Raw genomic sequence first — 22,430 nt, 5'->3', positions numbered from 1 at the left:
CCGATGCATCTGTTATGTCTTCAGTAACCTCTTTCAGGACTCTTGGATGTAGTCCACCTGGTCCAGGTGACTTATCCATCTTAAGACCTTTGAATTTGCCTAGCACGTTTTTCTTTGTAATAGCAATGGCACTCACTTCGGCTCCGACGCTCGCGGATCTATGGCACACTGCTGGTATCTTCCACAATGAAGATAGATGCAAAGTATTCTTTAAGTTCATCTACCATTTCTTTGAGCCCATTACTACCTCACCGGCATCATTTTCCAGTGGTCCAATATCAATTCTCACCTCCCTTTTACTCTTTATATAACTGAAAAACCTTTCCATATCCTGCTTTCTATTATTGGCTAGTTTGCCCTCATATTTGATCTTTTCCCTTCTTATTGTTTTTTTTTAAGTTGCCTTTTGTTGGATTTTTAAAAGCTTCCCACTCACTTTTGCTACCTTATTTGCCCTTTCCTGGCTTTGGGCTGTATTCCCTGGAGATCAGGGGGGGGGGGGGGAGGAATCTCTTAGAAACATTCCAAATGTTAAAAGGCCTGAACAGATTAGATATGGCAAAGTTATTTCACATGGTAGGGGAGTCGAGGACAAGAGGGCACAACTTCAGGATTGAAGGACTTCCATTTAGAACAGAGATATGGAGAAATGACTTTAGTCAGAAGGTGATAAATCTGTGGAATTTGTTGTCACAAGCAGCTGTGGAGGCCAAGTCATTGGGTGTATTTAAGGCAGAGGTACATAGGATTTTGATTAGCCAGGGCATCAAAGGGTATGGGGAGAAAGGAAGGGGAGTGGGGATGACTGGAAGAATTGGATCAGTCCATGATTAAATGGTGGAGCAGACTCAATGGGCTGAATGGCCCACTTCTGCACCTATATCTTATATTTTAGTCCAGATGAAAAGGTCTAAGGCTAAATTGTTAACTATCCATTTCCCTCAACATTGTTGCCTGGCCCACTGAATTCCTTCAGAACATAACTATCTTGTCATTTCTTCTGACTGGACAAGAGATTTATATAAGGGGACATTAGTAAATCTATGCTGTGCACATTTAAAAACATTATGTACAATCAAAATTAATTAAATAATTGATGTTACGATTAAGCAGAACAGAGATGACTAAATAGGTGATTGTATAGTAGAAGCAGATGGTAATTGGTCAATGGCAGTGCGGTTCACAGCCACGATACCTGCAATTAAGTGTTGCCAATTAGAGGAATTTCAGTTGGGGTTTGGGCCTCAGATGCTGAGACACTTTGAGCAGGTGGGAAAAAAACCTGGCCACTATGTTCCAGAAGAGCCTTAGATTAAATGCTTTAATTTGATCGGTGGTCAGGGGCAAGAATGGGCAAAAAGTGGATGTAGCGTTGGTAAACACTGGAAGTAGGTGACCTATACAGATTTCTAACTGCAGGATGATGGCACTTGTAACTACACTGTCGCTGCCGGCACAGAGTGACGCCGATGAGGCCTAATAAGGACCCATGAAGCCAACACAATGTCAGCCCTGCTATCGTTTTGACATCGCAGAGCGGTCACGTCTGCGAACAAAAGCTTGCCCGGGTTATTGTTTAAAATATGACATGAATTAAGATTTGTTGACAGTACAGAATTTTCCGCACTGAGTGGACCTCGGGAGACGCTGGCAATCTCGTCCGGAGTAGGCCAACATTGTGAAAGATATTCAGGACGGGAATGTTGTGACAGGCTCTCGTCATTTTTCGGAGGTCATATTATGAAAGGGGGAGGGGAGTTACGGGCAAGCGCCATGTTGTGCAGGTCCGTGGGACCGGGTGGGAGCCATATTTCGGAGGTCTGTGGTGCCGTGTGGGAGCCATGTTATGGAGGTCTGACGGCGCGGGTGGGCGCCATGTTGTGCAGGTCCTTGGGGCCGGGTGGGAGGCGGAAGCGATGTTGCAGCGCGGTTGCCGATTTATTTGGCTTACAGCCGGTGATCTGTGGTCTCGGACTGCGCTTCTGCAGCGACAGTATCGCAGTGCTTACAGCTTGGAGTTGCTGTACCCGAATGGCAAGGCGGATTACAGCAAAGTCGGGAACAGCGATAGAGACCAGGTGTGAGCTGCGGGCACTACATGGGTCGGGCAGCGTGGAGACAGGCCGCTGCTACTAACACTATTAGCATTTCCGCGGCTACCACGTACTTCGCAGTCAGAATCCCCGACACTCACATCTCATCCATCACCCGTCACGTAAATACCCCTTCCTCACACATCGCTCGGAATCTTTGCTTTCCCAGCGGGGTCCTAACCCCCTCACCCAGTTCGGCCTGGGCTTCCTCCTTCTGTCCGCACGGTCACTGCTCGACCCACCAAGTTCCCCAGCACGCCCATGCTCTCAGTCACATTCACAGCACATGGTCCAGTTTCTTTGGTGCAGATGCTTCTTAAACAGTGACGATCTGTACGTTAACACTCCACCTCCCATGTCAGTGCCAGACTGCAGCCATTCTGTCCAACAGTTGGCCCTCCTCTCCTTGAGCCTGTCACTTGTTGAGGGTAGTAACAGTGAGTACTTTGCTTTTTCGAATCTCGTATACTGACATCGTGGGTCATTGGCTGTCCTAACTGTATCCCACATTTTGTTTCGTTGGACAGAATGGACCGTTACCAGGTTGTACCAGCACAGATATCCCCATAGGTATGTACATCTGTTTGTAGGTCATGGGCAGTGGTAGTGTCCTACCTTACTTGGGTTCGGTACCATGAGTGGTGGGATGACGGGGAAAGGAGGGTCCAGATGTTCGAGCTGGTGTAGACTGGATGGGCGTGTGGTCTCCTGTGTCATAATGAAATTCGAATTTATGTTTGTGCATGGTGCTGGAATTTTAGATAGTGCTACAGATAAAATTGTAGAGATTCATATAAATTGGTGAAATCTTGAAGTAGAAGACTCCTGTCATGAGAATCAGGCAGAGCTGGAGCCTGTAAAGCTTAACAGTTTGTGTTGATATCTAGGGAAGCTTCATCTTCAAGCTGCACGCGACACATGAAATGGCTATCAAGTTGGTTCAGAGAGCTGAACTGAGGGATGTATCAAGGATCAAAGGGAGTTTCATGTTATAGTGGACTAGAGAAAACACCATTCAGAATCAAGTCAAGTAGTTTATTGTCATTTAACTATATACATGAACAAAAAGTATATAACTACGTAATATATGCAGAAATGAGATATTTCTCCAAACCAGGATGCAAAGCACGGTAACATGTACAACAAGCTGGAGGAACTCAGCAGGTCGGGCAGCATCCGTGGAAACGAGCAGTCAACGTTTCGGGCTGAGACCCTTTGTTGACTGCTCGTTTTCACGGATGCTGCCTGACCTGCTGAGTTCCTCCAGCTTGTTGTACATGTTCCTTTGACCCCAGGATCTGCAGAGTACTTTGTGTAAAGCACAGTAGTATTCAACCTTTTATCAGTTCTAAAATCTATCTCTTCACCTCACCTAGCTTTTTTGTTCAGTTGGAATTTATTTTCTCCTTCCTACCAGCCTCCATGCTTGTTCTCACCAGTACCACCTTGTGCGGCATGTCCACATAGTAACATACTGTTTCTCGGGTTGGCAGTGTACAAGGTCACAGGTTGTGTTTTTCTTCAGCGGTTTGATTGAAGCACGACTGCGCAGGCACGTGGATGTCAGCACGTTAGACTGGTGGGAAGAGTTTTAAAAGAAGACAGCTCTAGAGAATGGGTATTAGAGTAGAGGGCGAGGCAAGGTAAGTTACTTGTGAAGAATAGGAATAGGAAGTATGTCTGTGAGGCTGGTGTTCTATACTGGATGTCAGATGTGGAATGTCCAGCCTCCCAGACGGCCACATCTGCGTAAGGTGCGTTGAGCTGCAGCTCCTTAGGGACTGGGTTAGGGAACTGGAGATGCAGCTTGATGACCTTCGCCTGGTCAGGGAAAGTGAGGAGGTGATGGAGAGGAGCTATAGGCAAGTAGTCACACCAGGGCCTCGGGAGACAGATACGTGGGTAAGGGAGAGGGAAGGGCAAGAGTCAAATACTAGAGAGTACCCCTGTGGCTGTCCCCTTTAACAGTAAGTACTCCTGTTTGAATACTATTGGTGGGGGGGGCACCTACCTGTAGGAAGCAGCAGCGCCTCTGGTACAGAGTCTGGCCCTGTGGCTCAGAAGGGTAGGGAAAGGAAGAGGATGGCAGCAGTGATGGGGGACACTGTAGTTAGTGGGTCAGACAGGCGATTCTGTGGATGCAGGAAAGAAGCATGAATGGTAGTTTGCCTCCCAGGTGCCAGGGTCTGGGATGTTTCTGATCGCATCCACAATATCCTGAAATGGGAAAGTGAACAGCCAGAGGTCGTGGTACATTTTGGTACCAACGACATAGGCAGGAAAAGGGTGGAGGTCCTGAAAACGGACTACTGGGAGTTAGGAAAGAAACTGAGAAGCAGGACCACAAAAGTAGTAATCTCAGGATTACTGCCTGTGCCACACGACGGTGAGAATAGGAATAGAGTGAGGTGGAGGATAAATGTGTGGCTGAGGGATTGGAGCAGGGGGCAGGGATTCAAATTTCCGGATCATTGGGACCTCTTTAGGGGCAGGTGTGACCTGTATGATAAGAATGGGTTGCACTTGAATCCGAGGGGAACCAATATCCTGGCTGAGAGGTTTGCTAAGGCTATTGGGGAGGGTTTAAATGAGAATTTCTTGGGGGGTGGTGGGAACTGAACTGAAGAGATCGAGGAAGGAGCAGTTGGCTCACAAATAGAGAAAGCTTGTAAACAATGTGAGAGGAAGGATAGACAGGCGATAGAGAAGGGATGCGCTCAGACTGATGGTTTGAGATGTGTCTATTTTAATGCAAGGAGTATCATGAACAAAGCGGATGAACTGAGGGTGGATCAGTACTTGGAGCTTTGATGTTGTGGCCATTACAGAGACTTGGATGGCTCGGGCAGGAATGGCTACTTAGAGTGCTAGTTTTTAGATGTTTCTAAAGGACAGGGAAGGGGGCAAACGAGATGGGGGCATGGCACTGCTGATCAGAGATAGTGTCACAGCTGCAGAAAAGGTGGAAATCATGGAGGGATCGTCTACTGATTCTCTGTGGATGGAAGTTAGAAACAGGAAGGGTTTTTTATAAACCACACAATAGTAACGGACATCTGAGGAGCAGATGGAGAGACAGATTCTGGAACAGTACGATAATAACAGGGTTGTTGTGATAGGAGATTTAAATTTCCCAATTATTGATTGGCATGTCCCTGGAGCAAGCGGTTTAGATGGGGTAGAGTTTGTTAGGTATATTCAGGAAGGTTTCCTGACGCAACATATACAGTTGAAGTCAGAAGTTTACATACACCTTAGCCAAATAGTGTACGTTTAAACTCAGTTTTTCACAATTCCTGACATTTAATCCTAGAAAACGGACCCTGTCTTAGGTCAGTTAGGATCATTATTTTAAGAATGTGAAATGTCAGAATACTAGTAGAGAGAATGATTTATTTCAGCTTTTATTTCTTGCATCACTTTCCCAATGGGTCAGAAGTTTATATACACTTTGCTAGTATTTGGTAGCATTGCCTTTAAATTGTTTAACTTGGGTCAAACATTTTGGGTAGCCTTCCACAAGCTTCTCACAGTGAGTTGCTGGAACTTTGTTCCATTCCTCCAGCCAGAACTGGTGTAACTGAGTCAGGTTTGTAGGCCTCCTTGCTCGCACATACTTTTTCAGTTCTGCCCACAAATTTTCCTCGCTGCTTTCACCTCAACTAATGTTAGCTTTAACTGACTTGTTTAAACACGGTAACTTTCCAGCATCATTTAATGAGGCATGTATCATTCTTTTAGCGAGAAAAGGTAAAGATCCAACAGAGTGTACCTCATACAGGCCAATTTCTTTGCTAAATGTTGATGTTAAAATTTTGACTAAAGTTTTAGTCCATAGATTGGAGAACATTCTACCTTTGATTATGCCTGAAGACCAAACTGGTTTTATTAAAAATCATCTCCCTTGTTTTAATGTACGGTGTCTATTTAATATCTTATAATCACCTTCAGCTAGGATTCCTGAATATGTCATTTCTCTAGATGCAGGGAAAGTGTTTGAGTGTGTGGAGTGGAATTATCTTCTTGCGGTTTTAGAAAAATTTGATTTTGGACTAAGTTTTATTACATGGATTAAATTGTTATTTTCACACCCTACTGCTTCTGTCTTGACTAATTCTCAGCAGTCCGAACCTTTTAATCTTAAACGTGGCACCTAGCAAGGGTGTCCATTAAATCCCTTACTTTTCGATTTGGCTATAGAGCCATTGGCAATTACGTTTCGAAGTTGTGCTGAATTGACAGGGATTTGGAGGGGGGGCTGTTGAGCTCAAAGTCTCTATGATGATGATCTATTACTAAAAATTAGAAGGACCTTTATGAAGCTAATTTGGTTCCTTAAGTGGATTTTATGAAGCAATTATCTTGTAGATGGAATCCACTTACACTTCATTAGTCGGCTGAATTCATGCAGTTAAAATGATTTTGCCAAAATTTTTATATGTATTTCAAGATATCCCTTTTTTTTAAAACTAAGAAGTTTTTTGATCAGGTTGACTATTATTTCATCTTTTGTTTGGAATAATTAAAGATCAAGAATTGGTAAATATCATTTACAGAAATTAAAAAAAGATGGAGGTCTTGCTTTGCCTGATTTAAGAATATATTATTGGGCTGTCATTATATGTTATATGTGTTTTTTGTTATATTGGGCTGATAGAGATGAATGACCACCTTGGGCTGATTTGGAATCACCTGATTTGAAACAGTTTCACTTAACCTCATTATTAGGAGCTTCTTTACCTGTACAACTGGCGAAAATTACTAATTTAAATTCAGATCCTGTGATTAATCAGTCATTATGAATTTGGTTCCAGTTTCATAACTTTTTACATCTTAAAATATTTAAACTTCTTAGTTTAATTTATTGAAATTATTTCTTTAAACCTTCATTAAATGATCCTACTTTTCTTTTTTGGAGGAATAAAGGGGTTTATTCCTTCATGGATCTGTCCCAGGATGGACAATTGATGTCTTTTGAGAAATTAGTAACCAAGTATTCTCTCTCATATTCACATTTCCTGCAGTACCTTCAGGTCAGACACTTCTTACAAAAAAACTTAAGTAATTTTCCATATATACAAGATTCTGACCTGTTAGATATTATTTTAAAAATGAATCCTTTAATGAAGGGTTTTATTGGGAAAATTTATAATTTATTGTTACAACAGCATAATTACCCTTCACTTAAGATTAAGCAAGATTGGGAGAGAGAGCTTAACATGACCCTGATAACAGAAGATTGGTTGCGGATTTTGAAGTTGGTTAACTCTTCTTCGATATGTGCCAATCTCTCTCTAATTCAATTTAAAATTGTACATCATTACTGTTTAACAAAGGAGAGACTGCCAAATGTTTTCTAATGTTGATAGTCAGTGTGACAGATGTAACACTGAGACAGCTATATTGACACATATGTTTTGATCGTGTTCTGTACTGAAACATTTTTGGAAGTCTATTTTCTCTACAATTTCTAAAGTTTTAAAAATTAATTTACAACCTAATAAATTGACAGTTTTATTTGGTGTAGTCCCTCAATATATTCATGGTATTTCTCCATCAGACCAACATATAATTGCATTTGTTACATTATTGGCCAGAAGGGCTGTTTTTTTGAAATGGAAAGATGTTTCTGCTCCCACTTTGATACAATGGGTCTCTCAGGTGATGTTATGCCTTAGTTTGGAGAAAATCAGAAGTTGAACTTTCGATCTTGGATTTGATTTTGAGAAAAGGTGGGGTTCATTCGCCCGCTACTATCATTTGATTTGAGTTAATTAATATGGTTTCCTTCCAATTTTTTTTAATGGATTTGAGTTGGCAGATTTTTTTTTCTATGGAAGCTTGCATGATGTATTCAGTTGGGGTTTTTTTTATTTAGTAAGGTTTCTTTTTTTCCTTTTTCTTTCAAAAAATATTCTTAACACTTTATTTTCTCTTATTATTATTGATATATTGTTTAGCTTTGTTAATCAGTTATTTGCTAATTTAATTCTTTATTGTATATAATGACATATTGACTCAGTATATTTTTTTGTTAATCTTTAATAATAATTAATAGAAAGATTTTAAAATGATCTTTTACTTTGTATATCAAATCCGACTACTTCCTTACTCCCAATGTTTTAACTTATTAATAAATTTAGTCAGCTTTCAGGTTACAAACTTAATTTACACAAGAGCGAACTCTTCCCATCAACAGAGAAGCACACGCATTAGTATTTCATGACCTCCCTTTTAAAGTAGTTAATAATCAATTCACTTACCTTGGTATTACAGTAACAAGGAACTTCAAGAATCTTTTTTGAGAAAATTTTGCTAATCTTTTAAATTCTACAAAACAGTGTTTGACACAGTGGTCACCCTTGTCCATGTCTCTGGTAGGTCGAATTAATGTTATTAAAATGTACATCCTTCCTAAATTTTTATACTTATTTCGATCTTTACCAATTTTTATTTCTAAAGCTTTTTTGATACTTTGGATTGTATTATTTCATCCTACCTATGGAAGGGCAAATGTTCCAGATTTAATAAAGCTCACCTTCAAAAATCTGAAAAGGAAGGTGGTACAGCCTTGCCTAATTTTCATTTATATTATTGGGCAGCCAATATTCATTTTCTTATTCTTTGGTCCTTCTTTCATAATCAGTCTGACTGCCAAAAATGGGTGGCAATGGAGTTGAACTCTAGTAAGGATCTCTCCATTTCTGCACTTCTTAGATCCGCACTTCCTTGTCACTCTTATTAGATGTACTCCGAGAATATGGGCTCAGTTCAGAAAATATAATGGCTTTCATGGTTTCTCTCTCTCTAGTCCTATTTTACATGATCATCTTTTCCTACCTTCTATGCAAAACTCAACATTTCATGATTGGTACAGAAAGGGCATTAAGCACTTTGAAGATCTTTTTATAGATAATGGTTTTGTAACTTTTCGACAACTATCTGTAAAGCTTAACCTATCTAATACTCATTTCTTTAGATAATTTCAAATTAGACATTTCATTAACCCTTTAATATCAAACTTTCCTGAAATGCCTGAGAAAAACTTTGTGGACCTATGTCTTTGTACTAATCCATTGGGTAAAGGTTTAATATCTACTATTCGTGATAAGTTAGTGATCTTGAGGTGTGCCCCCTTCGATAAAATTAGAACTGCCTGGGAGCATGATTTAAATATTTCTTTATCTGATGCGGTTTGGGATTCAATTCTTAAGTCAGTTAACTCAACCTCTTTGTGTACTCGCCACTGCCTTTTGCAGTTTAAGGTTGTACATAGGGCTTATATGTCTAAAACTAAATTATCGTGGTTTTATCCTGACATTAGTCCCATTTGTGACAAGTGTAAGGGGGCAAGGCTTCTCTTATTCATATGTACTGGGCTTGTTCGCTCTTTTCAGTACTTGGGGAGAAGCTGACACACATTTAACTCCGACTGAGCGTCGTACATTGTCTTTCACCTCTCTTTTGGCCAGACGTGCAGTCCTTCTTAGGTGGAGAGATGCTGCCCCACCCACTCATGCTCAATGGCTTAGAGATATTATGTCCTGCTTAGACCTTGAAAAGATTCTTTATTCACTTCCTAATTCAGATATAAATTTCCAAAAGGTGTGGGACCTTTTCTTGAATATTCCTGTTTAGATTAAGGGTGCATCCCTTCCTTATTTTTCTTTTGCATTTAAATCCATTACTTCCAGCTTCTTACGGTTAAGATTTATGGGTTTTTTTTATGTGTAATCATATTATAGATTATATAGTAGGCAATAAACCTTTTTATAAATACAGCTCTGTGGTAATATAGTTCTGATTAACTTTTTTATATATCGTGAGGTTGGCTTGGAGTTGGGTAGTGGGAGGGTGGGGTGGTAGCTAACTTTATACGATTCTACTGTGGGTGCTTTGCTTAATTGTTATGAATTGTACTTTGATATGTTTTGCACTGTATAAACATCTTTTTTTTGTTTTGTTGCATTGTAAAAACTCAGAAAATTAATTAAAAAAGACTACTACTTCAGATTGAATTTCATGCACTATCTTGTTAGACTCATGTAAAATTTGACTTTCTTTGTACTGGATGTCAAGTTGTAGGCATCAGACACAATGTCAGGTCTGCTCTACTTTGCTACCCATAGAATCTGACCTTCCTTCGACCTAAGTTACTCCGCTTCAGCTTCACTAAGGGATGCATCCCGTTGTGTGGCATGTGAGGACTCCATATGGATTGTCTGAAGATTCCTGATGTAGTTTTCTTCTGGTGCAGTTGTACTGTTCATCAACAGCAAGGATGTCTATCGCTACATAGCAGAATCTGTCATGTTCCTCCAGTCCAAACTGAAAGGCTGACTTTAGCTGACGGATAATTGTTTTGTAAAGTTGTAAAGTTCTGTGAGGTTCCCCATCTGAAGTCATCTACATGGCAGGCAAATATACCATTCACACGATATCCAGAATCTTGCCAGTAAAATTCAACTAGATTCACTTGTGATAGCTTTCCACCGGTTTTCGACATTTTTGTACCAGCAGAGTGATGCATCTGCTAGACCATACACATACTTTTTGAGTTTCCACAGAGTCACTTCTGGCTTCAGGAAGGGGTTCAATGTAAATGTCACGTGTCAGCTCCATTCCCTGTAAGAATATAGATTTTATGTCCCTGGAAAGAGGTTGCCGATGCTTTTGACGTATTACTGAAATAAGTAGTTGGGGAGACTCTGATGCACGTGTTGGTGAGTCTTTTCAGACTTATGTGTTCGGTTCCTCAAAACCTCTAACCACCAGACATGCTTTTGGTATAATTCCTGAGAGGATTTTTTCAGAGTGCGCTCTCACCTTGTAGACAATGTCTTTTGGCCAATGTTTCTAGTTTCCTCTGACACTCCATTATTTCTCCCAGCTTCTGATTTCATCCTGTTTTGCAGATTCAAACAACACTTTAGTTACTAGGACATCTCCATCTTGACGTTTCTCAGATGGTCCAGTCTGATCTATACTTGATTCCATATGAAGTGTGTCTGTACATGACATGTCAGCTGACCCTACAATGTCAGCAGCTGTGGGTAATTCGAGTTGTACCAGCTTTTGTTTCTCCCACTGCCTTTGCCTGCTTGTCCTAAGACTTCAGCTTTGTATGAGATACTAGAGATTTGGTCTACATATCTCACGGTTTGTCTTGAAACTTCCACGTTATCTTTGGATTTGTGATAATTTCTGTTCTGGTAAGTGTGTTGAGTTCTCAACTGCACTCTCTTCCACACTGCCTGTGTCACTGTTGAGCAACTCTGTTGGGTCCTTAGCTGCATTTTCCTCATCCCTTTCTGTGCTATGTGACAGTGTGCCAGGTAAGTGCTTTTCATTTTTTGTATTATTCTCCATGGAGTTCTGATGGTCTTCAGTTTGTGCTTTTATGTAGTTTGGAATGATGCACTCTCATATATGTACCTCCATGTCTCACAAATACCACATTACCATCCTGACCAATGACAACTCCAGGGCATCTCTGTTCTGCACACTCTGCTCTTTTGTAATACACTTTGTCCCCTGTGTCATATTTGTCATTTGTAGGACGGACCTGTGTTCACAGTGCTCTTCAAATTCTCTGAACACTCTGCTTCAGTGAAAGCCTCCCTTGATGCATGCAGTGCTGAAATATGTTTCCCAACCCACTCCCTCCTTGTAGTGCCCTCTAAAACAGGTGGTCTGTCAACCAGTACAGAGGGAACATTCAAATTCAGGCCAAACACAAGTTGATACGGGCTATAGCTATGTACGTTGTGCATGGTATTCTTCACCATAAGGGCCCAGTCCAGGGCTGTGTTCCATTCACAGCCATTGCTTTTTTTTTACCTTCAGCATTATTTCAGTAAATATTTAATTGTGTCACTCCAAGAGTCCAAGGCCTATATGCTGTTGTTGTCTTTGTTTCAATGTTAAAGTTCTCTGCCATATTTGTGACTTCATCATTTTTAAATTCTCCACCATTATTGCTGAATAATTTCCAAGTTAGGCCATGCACACTTGTCCGGGAATGGATGGAGCTTTTTACTCTGAGGGTTTCTTTGTAATTACAACACTATCAGCACTGAAACGTGTGAACTCATAATGATGTGGAGATACCACACATATGTAGGTCTACAGCTACAGTTTCATTGTATTCAGATTCTAGTGACAGGCCAACCGCTGGCTTGGGCTTGGGCTTTCCAAACTTCAGTCATGTCTCACAGTTGTCAGTTATCTGCTTTAAAATGGAAAACTAATCTGCATCTTTGCTTCCTGAACTTATGAGCAGTTTCTGAAGTCTCTCAATTGAAGCATGTCCAAACTGCTTATGAAATTTGAGAAACACTTTGCATTTCTCATCTATGGTCATGTTTTGTGTGACAGTTCTTCATTCTCACATTGGTTCTCAGTAGTGTCCTGATTTAAAGTGTTCACACAGTCATGTCGAGAGCTGGTGAGCTCAAGAGACACCGAGTGTTGAAACATCTTTGCTTGGTCATTCTCCATATCCAGTCCTACTGCTTTCTTTACTCAAGAGTAATGGAATGTTTATTGGTACCACCTCTGTTTCAATGTCTGCCCTATGCTTGCAGGAATTTTCAGTCTTTTAGTGGAATGTACAATCTTCCCATCACCAGTTTCTGAACTTGATTCTGCTTTAGTTCACTTACATAGCTTTCAAGTTATTTTTCTTTAGAACATTGTGCGTGTGCATGCCATATCAATAACAGCAGATCCTGGAGATCTTATCATCAAAATCTCTGCCTTGGGTGTTTCTACCTTAGTAAGTGATTCCTTCACAAACAATGTGATATGCCACTCTTCAATATTTTCAGATTTGTTATTTTCTTCAGTTAGCCCAACTTGTTTGGTTCAGTGCGGACAGTTTTTTGCCTGATGGTAAATACTTTGACATTTTGATCTGCTACCATACTGGTTTATTGGATTTGTGCCAGGTAATGGTACCCTTGTCTGGTCACTCTGGAACCTACGCTTGCTATATCCTTGTTTCTGCTCAGTGAAGTATGCCGTTTCCTGACTCAAATTAATTCCAACTGTTGTCTTAGCGGCCTTTTCTCCAAAAATGCTCTTCAGTGATGATTTCATAGATGCAAATATAAGTTCTGTGCAGCAGTTAACACTAGCTTTCTGCCCTTTATGTCTATATATGCAGTTTTTAACAATTTAAAAGCTAATAACGCATCAAGAAGTTCCATTTTGTATTTGCGCATGCGTGTACTTTTATTCAAAATCAATAATATAATCAATCATATTTTTATAAATTTTGGCAAAGTTTGAATATGCCTCATAAATCCAATCCTTTTCTTCCATCAAAAAAGAGTCAAGTGTATATATTAGAGTATTCATATCATCATCGTTGTTCAGGTCTTACACCGTAATTCCCACTCGGTCTTCTCGAAAGTGGCAACACAACATCCAGGGCTTGCTTTGTCTTCTCCAGTTCTGTAACACGAGTCCATATTCCAATTTCATTTTTCCAGCTTTCATCAAATGTAGGCAAGATCGTACAATTGGAAACCATACTCCGCTAGCACTGTTAACGCCCAGACAACAAGGACATGTTTTTATTTTGTTTAAACAACTTTATTTTCAACGTCTCCCTTCAATACCCAAGGGCTGCCACCTTTACATCACGTAATTCCTCTCCCTCCACATGCACGCACATCTGTAATGGGGAGAGTGTGCATCCGTACAGTACTAAATATTTTACATAGTCCAAATGAACAGAACTTAGAGTCAAGACCACCAGGAAGAACCATCACTTACAAGTTCCTACCAACACACCATCCTGATAGAATACAACAGCACACCTTCCGCACACCACTTCTATGCAGACCATATTACCATCTGCCTACCTATGGTCAATACCCTTCCTGTTCAACTGTCTCTTACACATTGCTATCATACTTGCTTCTACTTCTCCTGCATGTGTATTTTAGAAGAATGCGCAGTTTTACATAGTCTCACATTCCCACCCCCCACCTTAAATATGACTTCCAGTGCATGACATTTCTACCCCGGGAGAAAAATTCTGACTAATTCATCAATTCTAACTAATCTTTGCTTATAGAGGTGTATAAGATTATGATAGACAATATATTTTTGCCAGGGTACAAATATCTAAACCCAGAGTGTATGCATTTAAGGTGACGGGCAAGTTCAAAGGAAATGAGTGGGGCACGTTTTATTTCATACAGTGCTGGGTGTCTGGACTGTACTGTTTGAGGTGGTGGTAGAGGCAGATAATGATGGAAGTTTTCAAGAGGCTCTTAGATAGTTAATCACTGTGTAGAATATGGAGGAATAGCGATATTATGTAAGCTGAAAGGATTGGTTTAATTATTAGGCATTTAATTATTAATTCAGTATACACATCATCATTCTTCTGCATATCTCCAAAGCTTCCCTGTTCCCTTAATGTTGCTGAATTTGATTTCTTAAAGAATCTTTTTGTGGTCTGTGCCTTGTGAGAGCCTATGTTATCACTTGTTCCTTGAACTGAGAGGGTCTTTGAGTCAGCTACAAGCAGAGTTCTGTGTCACATTGTGGGTCAGATTGATAGGGCAGACTACCTCCCATAAGTAAACCACGTACATCTTACAATGATTGGGTAATTTTATTTGTTGTCATTGCATTGACTTTTTTTTAATAATTCCAAATTGTTATCTGAATTAAAGTCCACAGCATGGTGAGGTTTGAACTCGGGTTTTAGTATTGTTAATTTGGGTCTCTAATCCATTAATTTACTACTATTAAATCCTAAGCTGCTTCCCAACTGCACTTCTTTATGAGGACTGTCTCACAGTATTCAAGAAGGTGTGTATACTACTCAAGGGCAATAAACTCTGGCCTTGCTAGCAATCACAATTAAGTGTGGTGTGAGTAGAGGAGTCTCTGGGAATGGTTCAAGTTGTGACTACTGTTCTGTGCTGTCCTCAGACCGTCTCAAAGTGACATACTGTCGGAGCAGTGGGCCTGGGGGACAGAACGTCAACAAAGGTAAGGAAGGCAGTTGTTGCATAACTTTTTTTTGCTGTACTACCTCCCACTGTTGCTTCATCCCACCTTTACCTCCTTTTTTTTAAACCTACCTTCTAACCCTTGCTGAAAGCATATTGCCTCTTTTACCACCTTTTCCCTGTGCTGAATATCTCTTGAGCACTTGTTTGGAATAATTTCCATTTGAAGTATCTGCCCAACTTTCCATCTGATCTGTATCCATGGACCCCTTGGCTAATGGTAGGTTGGGAACTCTTGATTTAAACTAGTGGTCACCAACTTTTTTAAGCCCAAGATCCCCTACCTTGACCTTAGTTAAAGGCAAGATCGACCCCAAATCGAATAGTTACACACAAACGCACCGGGTAGAAAAGACCGGAAGTAAAACCCCAGAACCCGGAAGTAGAAATAATGTATGTACACCAGGGGTCACCACCCTTTTTTTGCACCGCGGACCGGTTTAGTATTGACAATATTCTTGCGGACCGGCCAACAGAGGGGAGGGTGGTGTTGGTGTTAAACACGACTGGAATACAACAATGCTCAAAGGGGGTTCCTTATGGCGAGTCTATTTACGTGGCTCTCAGCACATAGCTTTTGTCACGCTTGCTCACGTTTTTTTTGCTGAAAAAACTCAACAGGTTTGTCTTTAAGTGCAGGGTGCATGCACTCAAGGTACCGAAGCAGTTTTGAGTGCTTCATTGCCTCATTAGACAGCCTCCTGGCCCGAACTCCAGCCTCCCGCCAGACGCCTTGGCCAGGTGCAGCTGGTCGTTGATGGAGTGAGAGGCAAGGTCAGGGCCGGAGGTCCCCAGTCCAGAGAGAGCGACCGACGGAACGAGGAGTGTGACAAAATGCACGCCTGCCCCCCCCTTGTAGGATCTATCGGCCGACAAAAGCTTGTCTCGAGGGATGACTTTAAGTAGATCGCAGCGAAGTAAGTAGCTGCTCTGGTACTTACAAAACCCAGAGTCCGAATTAGATCATCTGCGAATATTTTAGCGCCGGGTTCCCCACGAATATTCAGTGTGGTGAACAGGTTTAGAGGCGGCGCACATCTTTCTGTGCTCCAGGCCAGTAGCAATGGCATTTCCCACCAGCTGCCCAAGGCCAACCAGTGATCCCTGGTGCAAGGGTATCACTGCATTTAGGCAACTGATGACCTCGCGTGTGTTCAAGTTCAACAGTGGGCATGACGGAGTGAGGAAAGGTGCAGCTGACTCATATCGTTTCATATCGACAAATCATATCGTTTCCTCGGTGGTTGGGGACCACTGAAGTACACTGTGTAGTGCGTGGCGGGGGAGCTACACACATGTGCACTGGGCAGAAAGAACGGAACTAAAACCCCACAACCCGGAAACAATCTCTCAACAGTATTTGTGTATTTATTTTTCATTTCTTTTTTCGGCATCTGCTGGGGAAGTCTCAAAGATCGACCAGTCGATCGTGATCGACGGGCTGGCAACCACTAATTTAGACAATGTCTGCTGCCCTGACTTAATCAGAATCGTTATCACTGTAAAATTTGTTGTTTTACAACAGCGGTACAGTGCAAAGGCTATAAATTACCAAAATAAATAGTGTAAAAAATAGAACAATGAGGTAGTGTTCATGGACCATTCAGAAAACTAATGGTGGAGGGGGAAACACTGCTCCTAACTCATTGAGTGTGGGTCTACAGACTTGTATATCTCCTTCCCAATAGTAGTAACGAGGAGAGGGCACATGCACGGTACTGACAATCCTTACTGATTTGTGTTGTCTTCTTGAGGTATTACCTGTTGGAGATGGTCTTGATGGTGAGGAGGGTTGTGCCTATGATGGGATTGGCTGAGTCTACAACTCTCTACAGCCTCTTGCAATCCCATGCATTCGAGGCTCTATACCAACTGTAATGTGACCAGTCAGAATGCTCTCAAGTGCAGAATTTACATTTGTAAAAATTTGTACGATTCTTTGGTGACATGTTGAATCTTCTCAAACTCCTGGTGTGTTGTCTTAATAATTGCATCAATGTTTTGGGCCCAGAATAAGTCCTGTGAGGTATTGACACCCAGGAACATGATCCTTTCCATTGTTGACCCCTCATGGAGGGCTGGTTTGTGTTCTCCTGACTTCCCCTTCTTAAAGTCCACAAATATTTCCTTGGTTCTGCTGATAATGAATATGAGATTATTGTTGTGACACTACTCAGCCAGCTGATCTGTCTCATTTCTAAATGCCTTCTCCCTTGTCTTAAATACCCCTTCAAATTTTCCCATGCAAAACCACACTGACTATCCCTGATCAGCCCCTGTCTCTACATAAATCCCATCCCTGAGAAATTTCTCAAAAATTTCCCTGATGTAAAGCTCACTAGATTATGGTTATCTGACATCCCTACAGCCATTCTTAAAGGACAATATTAGACATTCAGGCTTCAGGTACCCCACATGTGATTAATATAGAAGCAAAATTATCCAAAAGGATCCTTGTTTCAATTAACATCCTGAGATAGATATCATCTACCCTAGGGATTTATCTTAATGTATTCTTATCATTTTCTTCCCATTCACAAAGGACTTTGCAGGTCTTTAACCATTCAGTTATGTGGTAACTACCAAATGATAGTTCAGACCAAAAACACTGTGATTGTTTTTAATTCTTGGACTGCTGCATTAGTCTGGACACCAGTGTTTGTTGGTTTTTGAGCATGAGCTTGATCTCTAGTTGATTGCGTTTATTACATTTGGTGTTTCAGAGACCCTCACTGATGAGAATTGACTATGATCCAATGGCATTTCATGTGCAGGACCCAGATGGCCTCAGTTGAGAATGGTCAGGCTGGATCTGTGCAGAGCCCTGGTGTAGTCGGCAGGGGAAGGGTGCCTGAGGGGGTGGGAGCTACATTGGAAGTTGTGTTTAATATATGAGGTGACTGAGTGTTTTAACACTACCTTGGTTGGTTTTGCTTTTGGTTCCACTAGTAAACACGAAAGCAGAAGTGAGATTTCATGTGGCAACTGCAGAATGGCTCTCAAAAGATGTGCGCAATGCTATTATCGCCAAGGTGAGTTCTCTGTTCAGGCCAGCAGCACCATTACATCCTCTTACCCTGGCCTCAACCCTTTCCTCAAGCTGCAACTCACCCTTTACAATAAAACTGTTATTGGGAGGGGTACAGCTCTCACAACAGTTGGAGGTAGGAGGGGGATATTCTGTTCTTGATTCTTCCCACAAGAGTGTTTGACATGATGCTTTCTGCACATTCACCTTGGCATTTGTGAGTGAGGCTGGTGCTCTCGTTAGGGTTAAATCAGGGTATAGTGTGACAAGCTGCTCTGGGCTGGGGGATGGAAGAACGATTTTGGCACTTTCTCTGGGGTCAGGTAAAACTTTTTCCCTGTCAGTTCCTCCAAATTTGAGTTGTGTTTTTTTTTATAAACTTTCTCCCCAAAAGGCTGTGGGTTCACCGTCTGTGACTTTTATCCAGAGTTAAGGTTACTGTCAGTCAGTCTAGAGTCTGAACCCTCTGCAGTTTAAACTATTTACTTCTGGCAAGCTTAGTTTTGCCCCTTCCACATCAGAAGACCTCTCTGCTCTGAGCATTACTTTTGCTAATACATCATCTGTCTGCTCTCATCCTTCCTGTAGATTGGTGACCAGAATTACACACAATTCTCCAAATTGGGCCTCACAATTGTCTTACAGAACTTCTATATAACATCACAACTCCTGTACTCAGTAATTTTATTTTATTGATTGAGATACAGTGTGGAATAGGTCCTTCAAGCCACGCCACACAGCAACCCTCGATTTAACCCTAGCCTGATCACAGGACAATTTACAATTACCAATTAACCTACCAACTGGTATGAGTTTGGACTGTGGGAGAAAACTGGCACACCCAGAGGAAACCCAAGCAGTCTTGGGGTAAATGTACAAACTCCTTACAGGCATCAGCAAAAATTGAACCTGTGTCTATGAAGTCAAATGTGCTAAAAGCTTTCTTTTTGTGAAGGGAAGATCGTGCCTCACAAGCCTGATTGAGTTTTTTGAAGAGGTAACAAAAGAAATTCATGAGGGTAGGGCAGTGGGTGTGGTCTACATGGACTTTAGCAAAATATTTGACAAGGTCCGAAGTCATGAGGCATGGGATAAGTGGAACCTTGGCTGTTTGGATTAAAAAATTGGCTTAAAGGAAGAAAGCAGAGGGTAGTTGTGGAAGGAAAGTATTCTGCCTGGAGGTCGGTGGCTAGTAGAGTGTCGCAGGGATCTGTCCTGGGACCCCTGCTATTTGTGATTTTTATAAATGACCTGGATGTAGAGGCGGAAGGATGGGTGAGTAAGTTTGTGGATGACACAAAGATTGGAGGAGTTGTGGATGGGGCTGTAGGTTGTGGAAGGTTACAAGAGGATATAGACAGGTGCAGAGTTGGGCAGAAAAATGGCAGATGGAGTTCAATCCGGACAAGTGTGAGGTGATGCATTTTGGAAGGACAAACCAGAAGACTGAGTACAGGATTAATGGTCAGTTACTTAAGAGTGTGGATGAACAAAGGGACCTTGGGGTTCAAATCCATACATCCCTCAAGGTCGCTGCACAGGTTGATAGGGTAGTTAAGAAGGCCTATGGGATGCTAGGCTTCATTAACAGGGGGATTGAGTTCAAGAGTAGAGAGTCACATTGCAACTCTACAAATCTCTGGTGAGACTGCACTTAGAATATTGTGTTCAGTCCTGATCACCTCATTATAGGAAGGATGTGGAAGCTATGGAGAGGGTGCAGAGGAGATTTACCAGGATGTTGCCTGGTTTGGAGAACAAGTCATATGAAGCAAGGTTAGCAGAGCTGGAACTTTTCTCTTTGGAGCGTAGAAGAATGAGAGGGGACTTGATAGAGGTCTACAAGATTATGAGAGGCATAGATAGGGTGGATAGTCAGTACCTGTTTCCCGGGGCACCATTAGCAAACATCAGAGGGCATATGTACAAAATTAAGGGAGGGAAGTTTAGGGGAGACATCGGGTAAGTTTTTTTACACAGAGGGTTGTGAGTGTCTGGAATGACTTGCCAGGGCTGGTGGTGGAGGCTAAAATAGGGGTATTTAAGAGCCTCTTGGACAGGCACATGGATGAGAGAAAAAATGCAGGGTTACGGGGTAGTGTGGGTTTAGTACTTTTTTTTTAAGGATTATGTGGGTCGGCACAACATGGAGGGCTGAAGGGCCTGTGCTGTGCTGTAGTGTTCTATGGTTCTATGACCCTATCTAACTCTGGCACTATTTTAAATGAATTATGGATTTGTATTTCCAGATCCCTGTACTATTTTTTTACAGAAGGGCATGAGATAAGTACAGGAAATATGTGCACAATTACTGAGAAAGAGTAAGGGAATGAAACTACAGCCTTTCTCAGGAGTGCCTTCAGTGTGCACTGGGTGGGACATCTGTTGCTATCCTGCTTGATTTTAGATCTGCCATATCACAATGCAACCTTTCCTAATGTAGTAATACTGAGGTTTGTATCTAAGGTCTTCTCCCAATCCCCTTGCCCTCTTCCCCCTCACTTCCTTCTGCTCACCCTCTTACCCCCACCACCCCCTCTGCTCCCCTCTCCCTCGTAGCACCAGAACCGAATTAATCGTGCAGGGCAGCTGATTGTTACCTCAGAGATCAGCAGGTACCAGATGAGGAACCTGGCTGACTGTCTGCAGAAGATCCAGAATATTGTGACGGCAGTGTGTGAGCCACCAAAGCAACAGTCCAAAGAAGCTGCTGAGAGTAGACGGATGCGGTAAGGTTTCAGAGCAAGGGAAGGTGGAATGTGTGTGTGCGTGTGGGGGGGGTTGGGGGCGGCTACTGAGTGGATGAGAATGGGGCTGAGGGCATGGTAGGAATATAACCATGGCCCTGTTAGCCTTCTCAACATTATTTCAAGCAGCAGCAGTGGCAATTTTCTCCTAAGTCTTGGCTAAAATTAGTGCTATTTTGTGTGGGGTTGCGTGCTAAATATTACACCAGTTTACAGTTTTGTTTTGATGAAGGGTGTAAGTTTAAAAGAGAAGTAATCACAGGGCTGCTCTTTCAGAGAGGAATATTTTGCCCCACCACACAACATAACAACAGCTAATCTGTCTCATTCTGCACAAATGTTGCTCGGTGGGTGATGGTGACAAATGAAATAACAGCCAGTCCCCATTGCTGATCACACATTTGGCAAAGGAGAGGACTGAGCCCCACATTATTGCCCATACTGGAATGATCAACTCTGACTCGCTGTTCTGTCCTGTTCAGTAATGGAATGTTTGTAAGGTTCAGATTGGAAAAGTTTTGAGGGTTTATACTGAGGCAGTTCTGATGAGTCATGGAAATTCCAGGGTGGAGAACATGCACCGTGAACGGCTGCGACAGAAGAGGATCCAGTCCAGCATCAAACGGGAACGGCGGGTGGAGATAGACTGATGAGATCCAAGTGGAACAACTGCCTGCACCACAGCTGGGAATTGTCAGCAAGGGTTAGCTCTTCCTCCTTGTTTGTTTCATACAAGCCAAAAATGAATTAATTTATTGTAAGCCCCTTGTTTGAAGGACCTCGTGTCATTTAAGATATTCCTTAACTGTGAGATTCACACCTCCAGTGTATTATTTCTGCATCAGAGTTAACATTCATCTATGTGGAATGTGAGAACTTGCTATTAAAGGGTGTACTTGATACTGCTGAAGTTGCTTCCTTTCAGCACTGCCATCAGATGCACCACACTTTTACACCACTGAAATCCAGTGTTACAGCAGGAAAGGTCCTCGGAAGGATGCGTAGCAAAGAGACTGTGATCATTCAAAAAGGTTGAGTTGCTTCAGGTGAAGAAGAAAGAATTCAAGGACCATTAAGGTGCACCTCAAAAGGGTAATGTTAATAAAATAATAATGTTACATATTAAAACAGAGGTATAAAATAAGAAAATGTAATACAGTCGGCCTTCCTTATCTGTGGATTCTGTATGTGCGGATTCAAACAACCACAGACTGGGAAAACCTGGAAGTTTTCTCTCCAGCACTCGTTGCTTGAGCATGTACAGACTATTTTTTCTTGTCATTATTCCCTGAACAAATATTCCCTAAACAAAAAGGGAGGGAAAAGAGGAGAGCAGTAGTGATAGGGGATTCGTTAGTTAGGGGGACAGATAGGAGGTTCTTTGGAAGAGATCAAGAATCCCAGTTGGTCTGTTGCCTCCCTGGTGCCAGGGTCTGCGATATCTCAGATGGAGTTATCAGTATTCTCAAGAGGGAGGGTGAACAGCCAGATATCGTGGTCCATGTAGGGACCAATGACATGGGTAGGA

At 41.8% G+C, this 22,430-nt stretch overlaps 1 protein-coding gene across 3 annotated transcripts in view; it reads left to right on the top strand.

Annotated features, from left to right (window-relative positions):
• LOC132380263 (cerebellar degeneration-related protein 2-like) overlaps positions 1 to 21,804 on the top strand; it is a 154,142-nt gene extending 132,338 nt beyond the window's left edge. For all 3 annotated transcript variants that reach the window (XM_059949010.1, XM_059949012.1, XM_059949011.1), the window contains 4 exons: positions 15,048 to 15,107; positions 18,077 to 18,159; positions 20,715 to 20,884; positions 21,468 to 21,804. In XM_059949010.1, the coding sequence (XP_059804993.1) occupies positions 15,048 to 15,107; positions 18,077 to 18,159; positions 20,715 to 20,884; positions 21,468 to 21,552 (398 nt within the window). In that variant the 3' untranslated portion in view covers positions 21,553 to 21,804. The remainder of the gene's footprint in view (positions 1 to 15,047; positions 15,108 to 18,076; positions 18,160 to 20,714; positions 20,885 to 21,467) is intronic.
• The last annotated feature ends 626 nt before the right edge of the window (positions 21,805 to 22,430 follow it).

Source organism: Hypanus sabinus, chromosome 23 (genome assembly GCF_030144855.1).
Source record: "Hypanus sabinus isolate sHypSab1 chromosome 23, sHypSab1.hap1, whole genome shotgun sequence".
Taxonomy (NCBI): Eukaryota; Metazoa; Chordata; class Chondrichthyes; order Myliobatiformes; family Dasyatidae; genus Hypanus; species Hypanus sabinus.
This window is presented reverse-complemented; position numbering and strand designations above follow the sequence as displayed.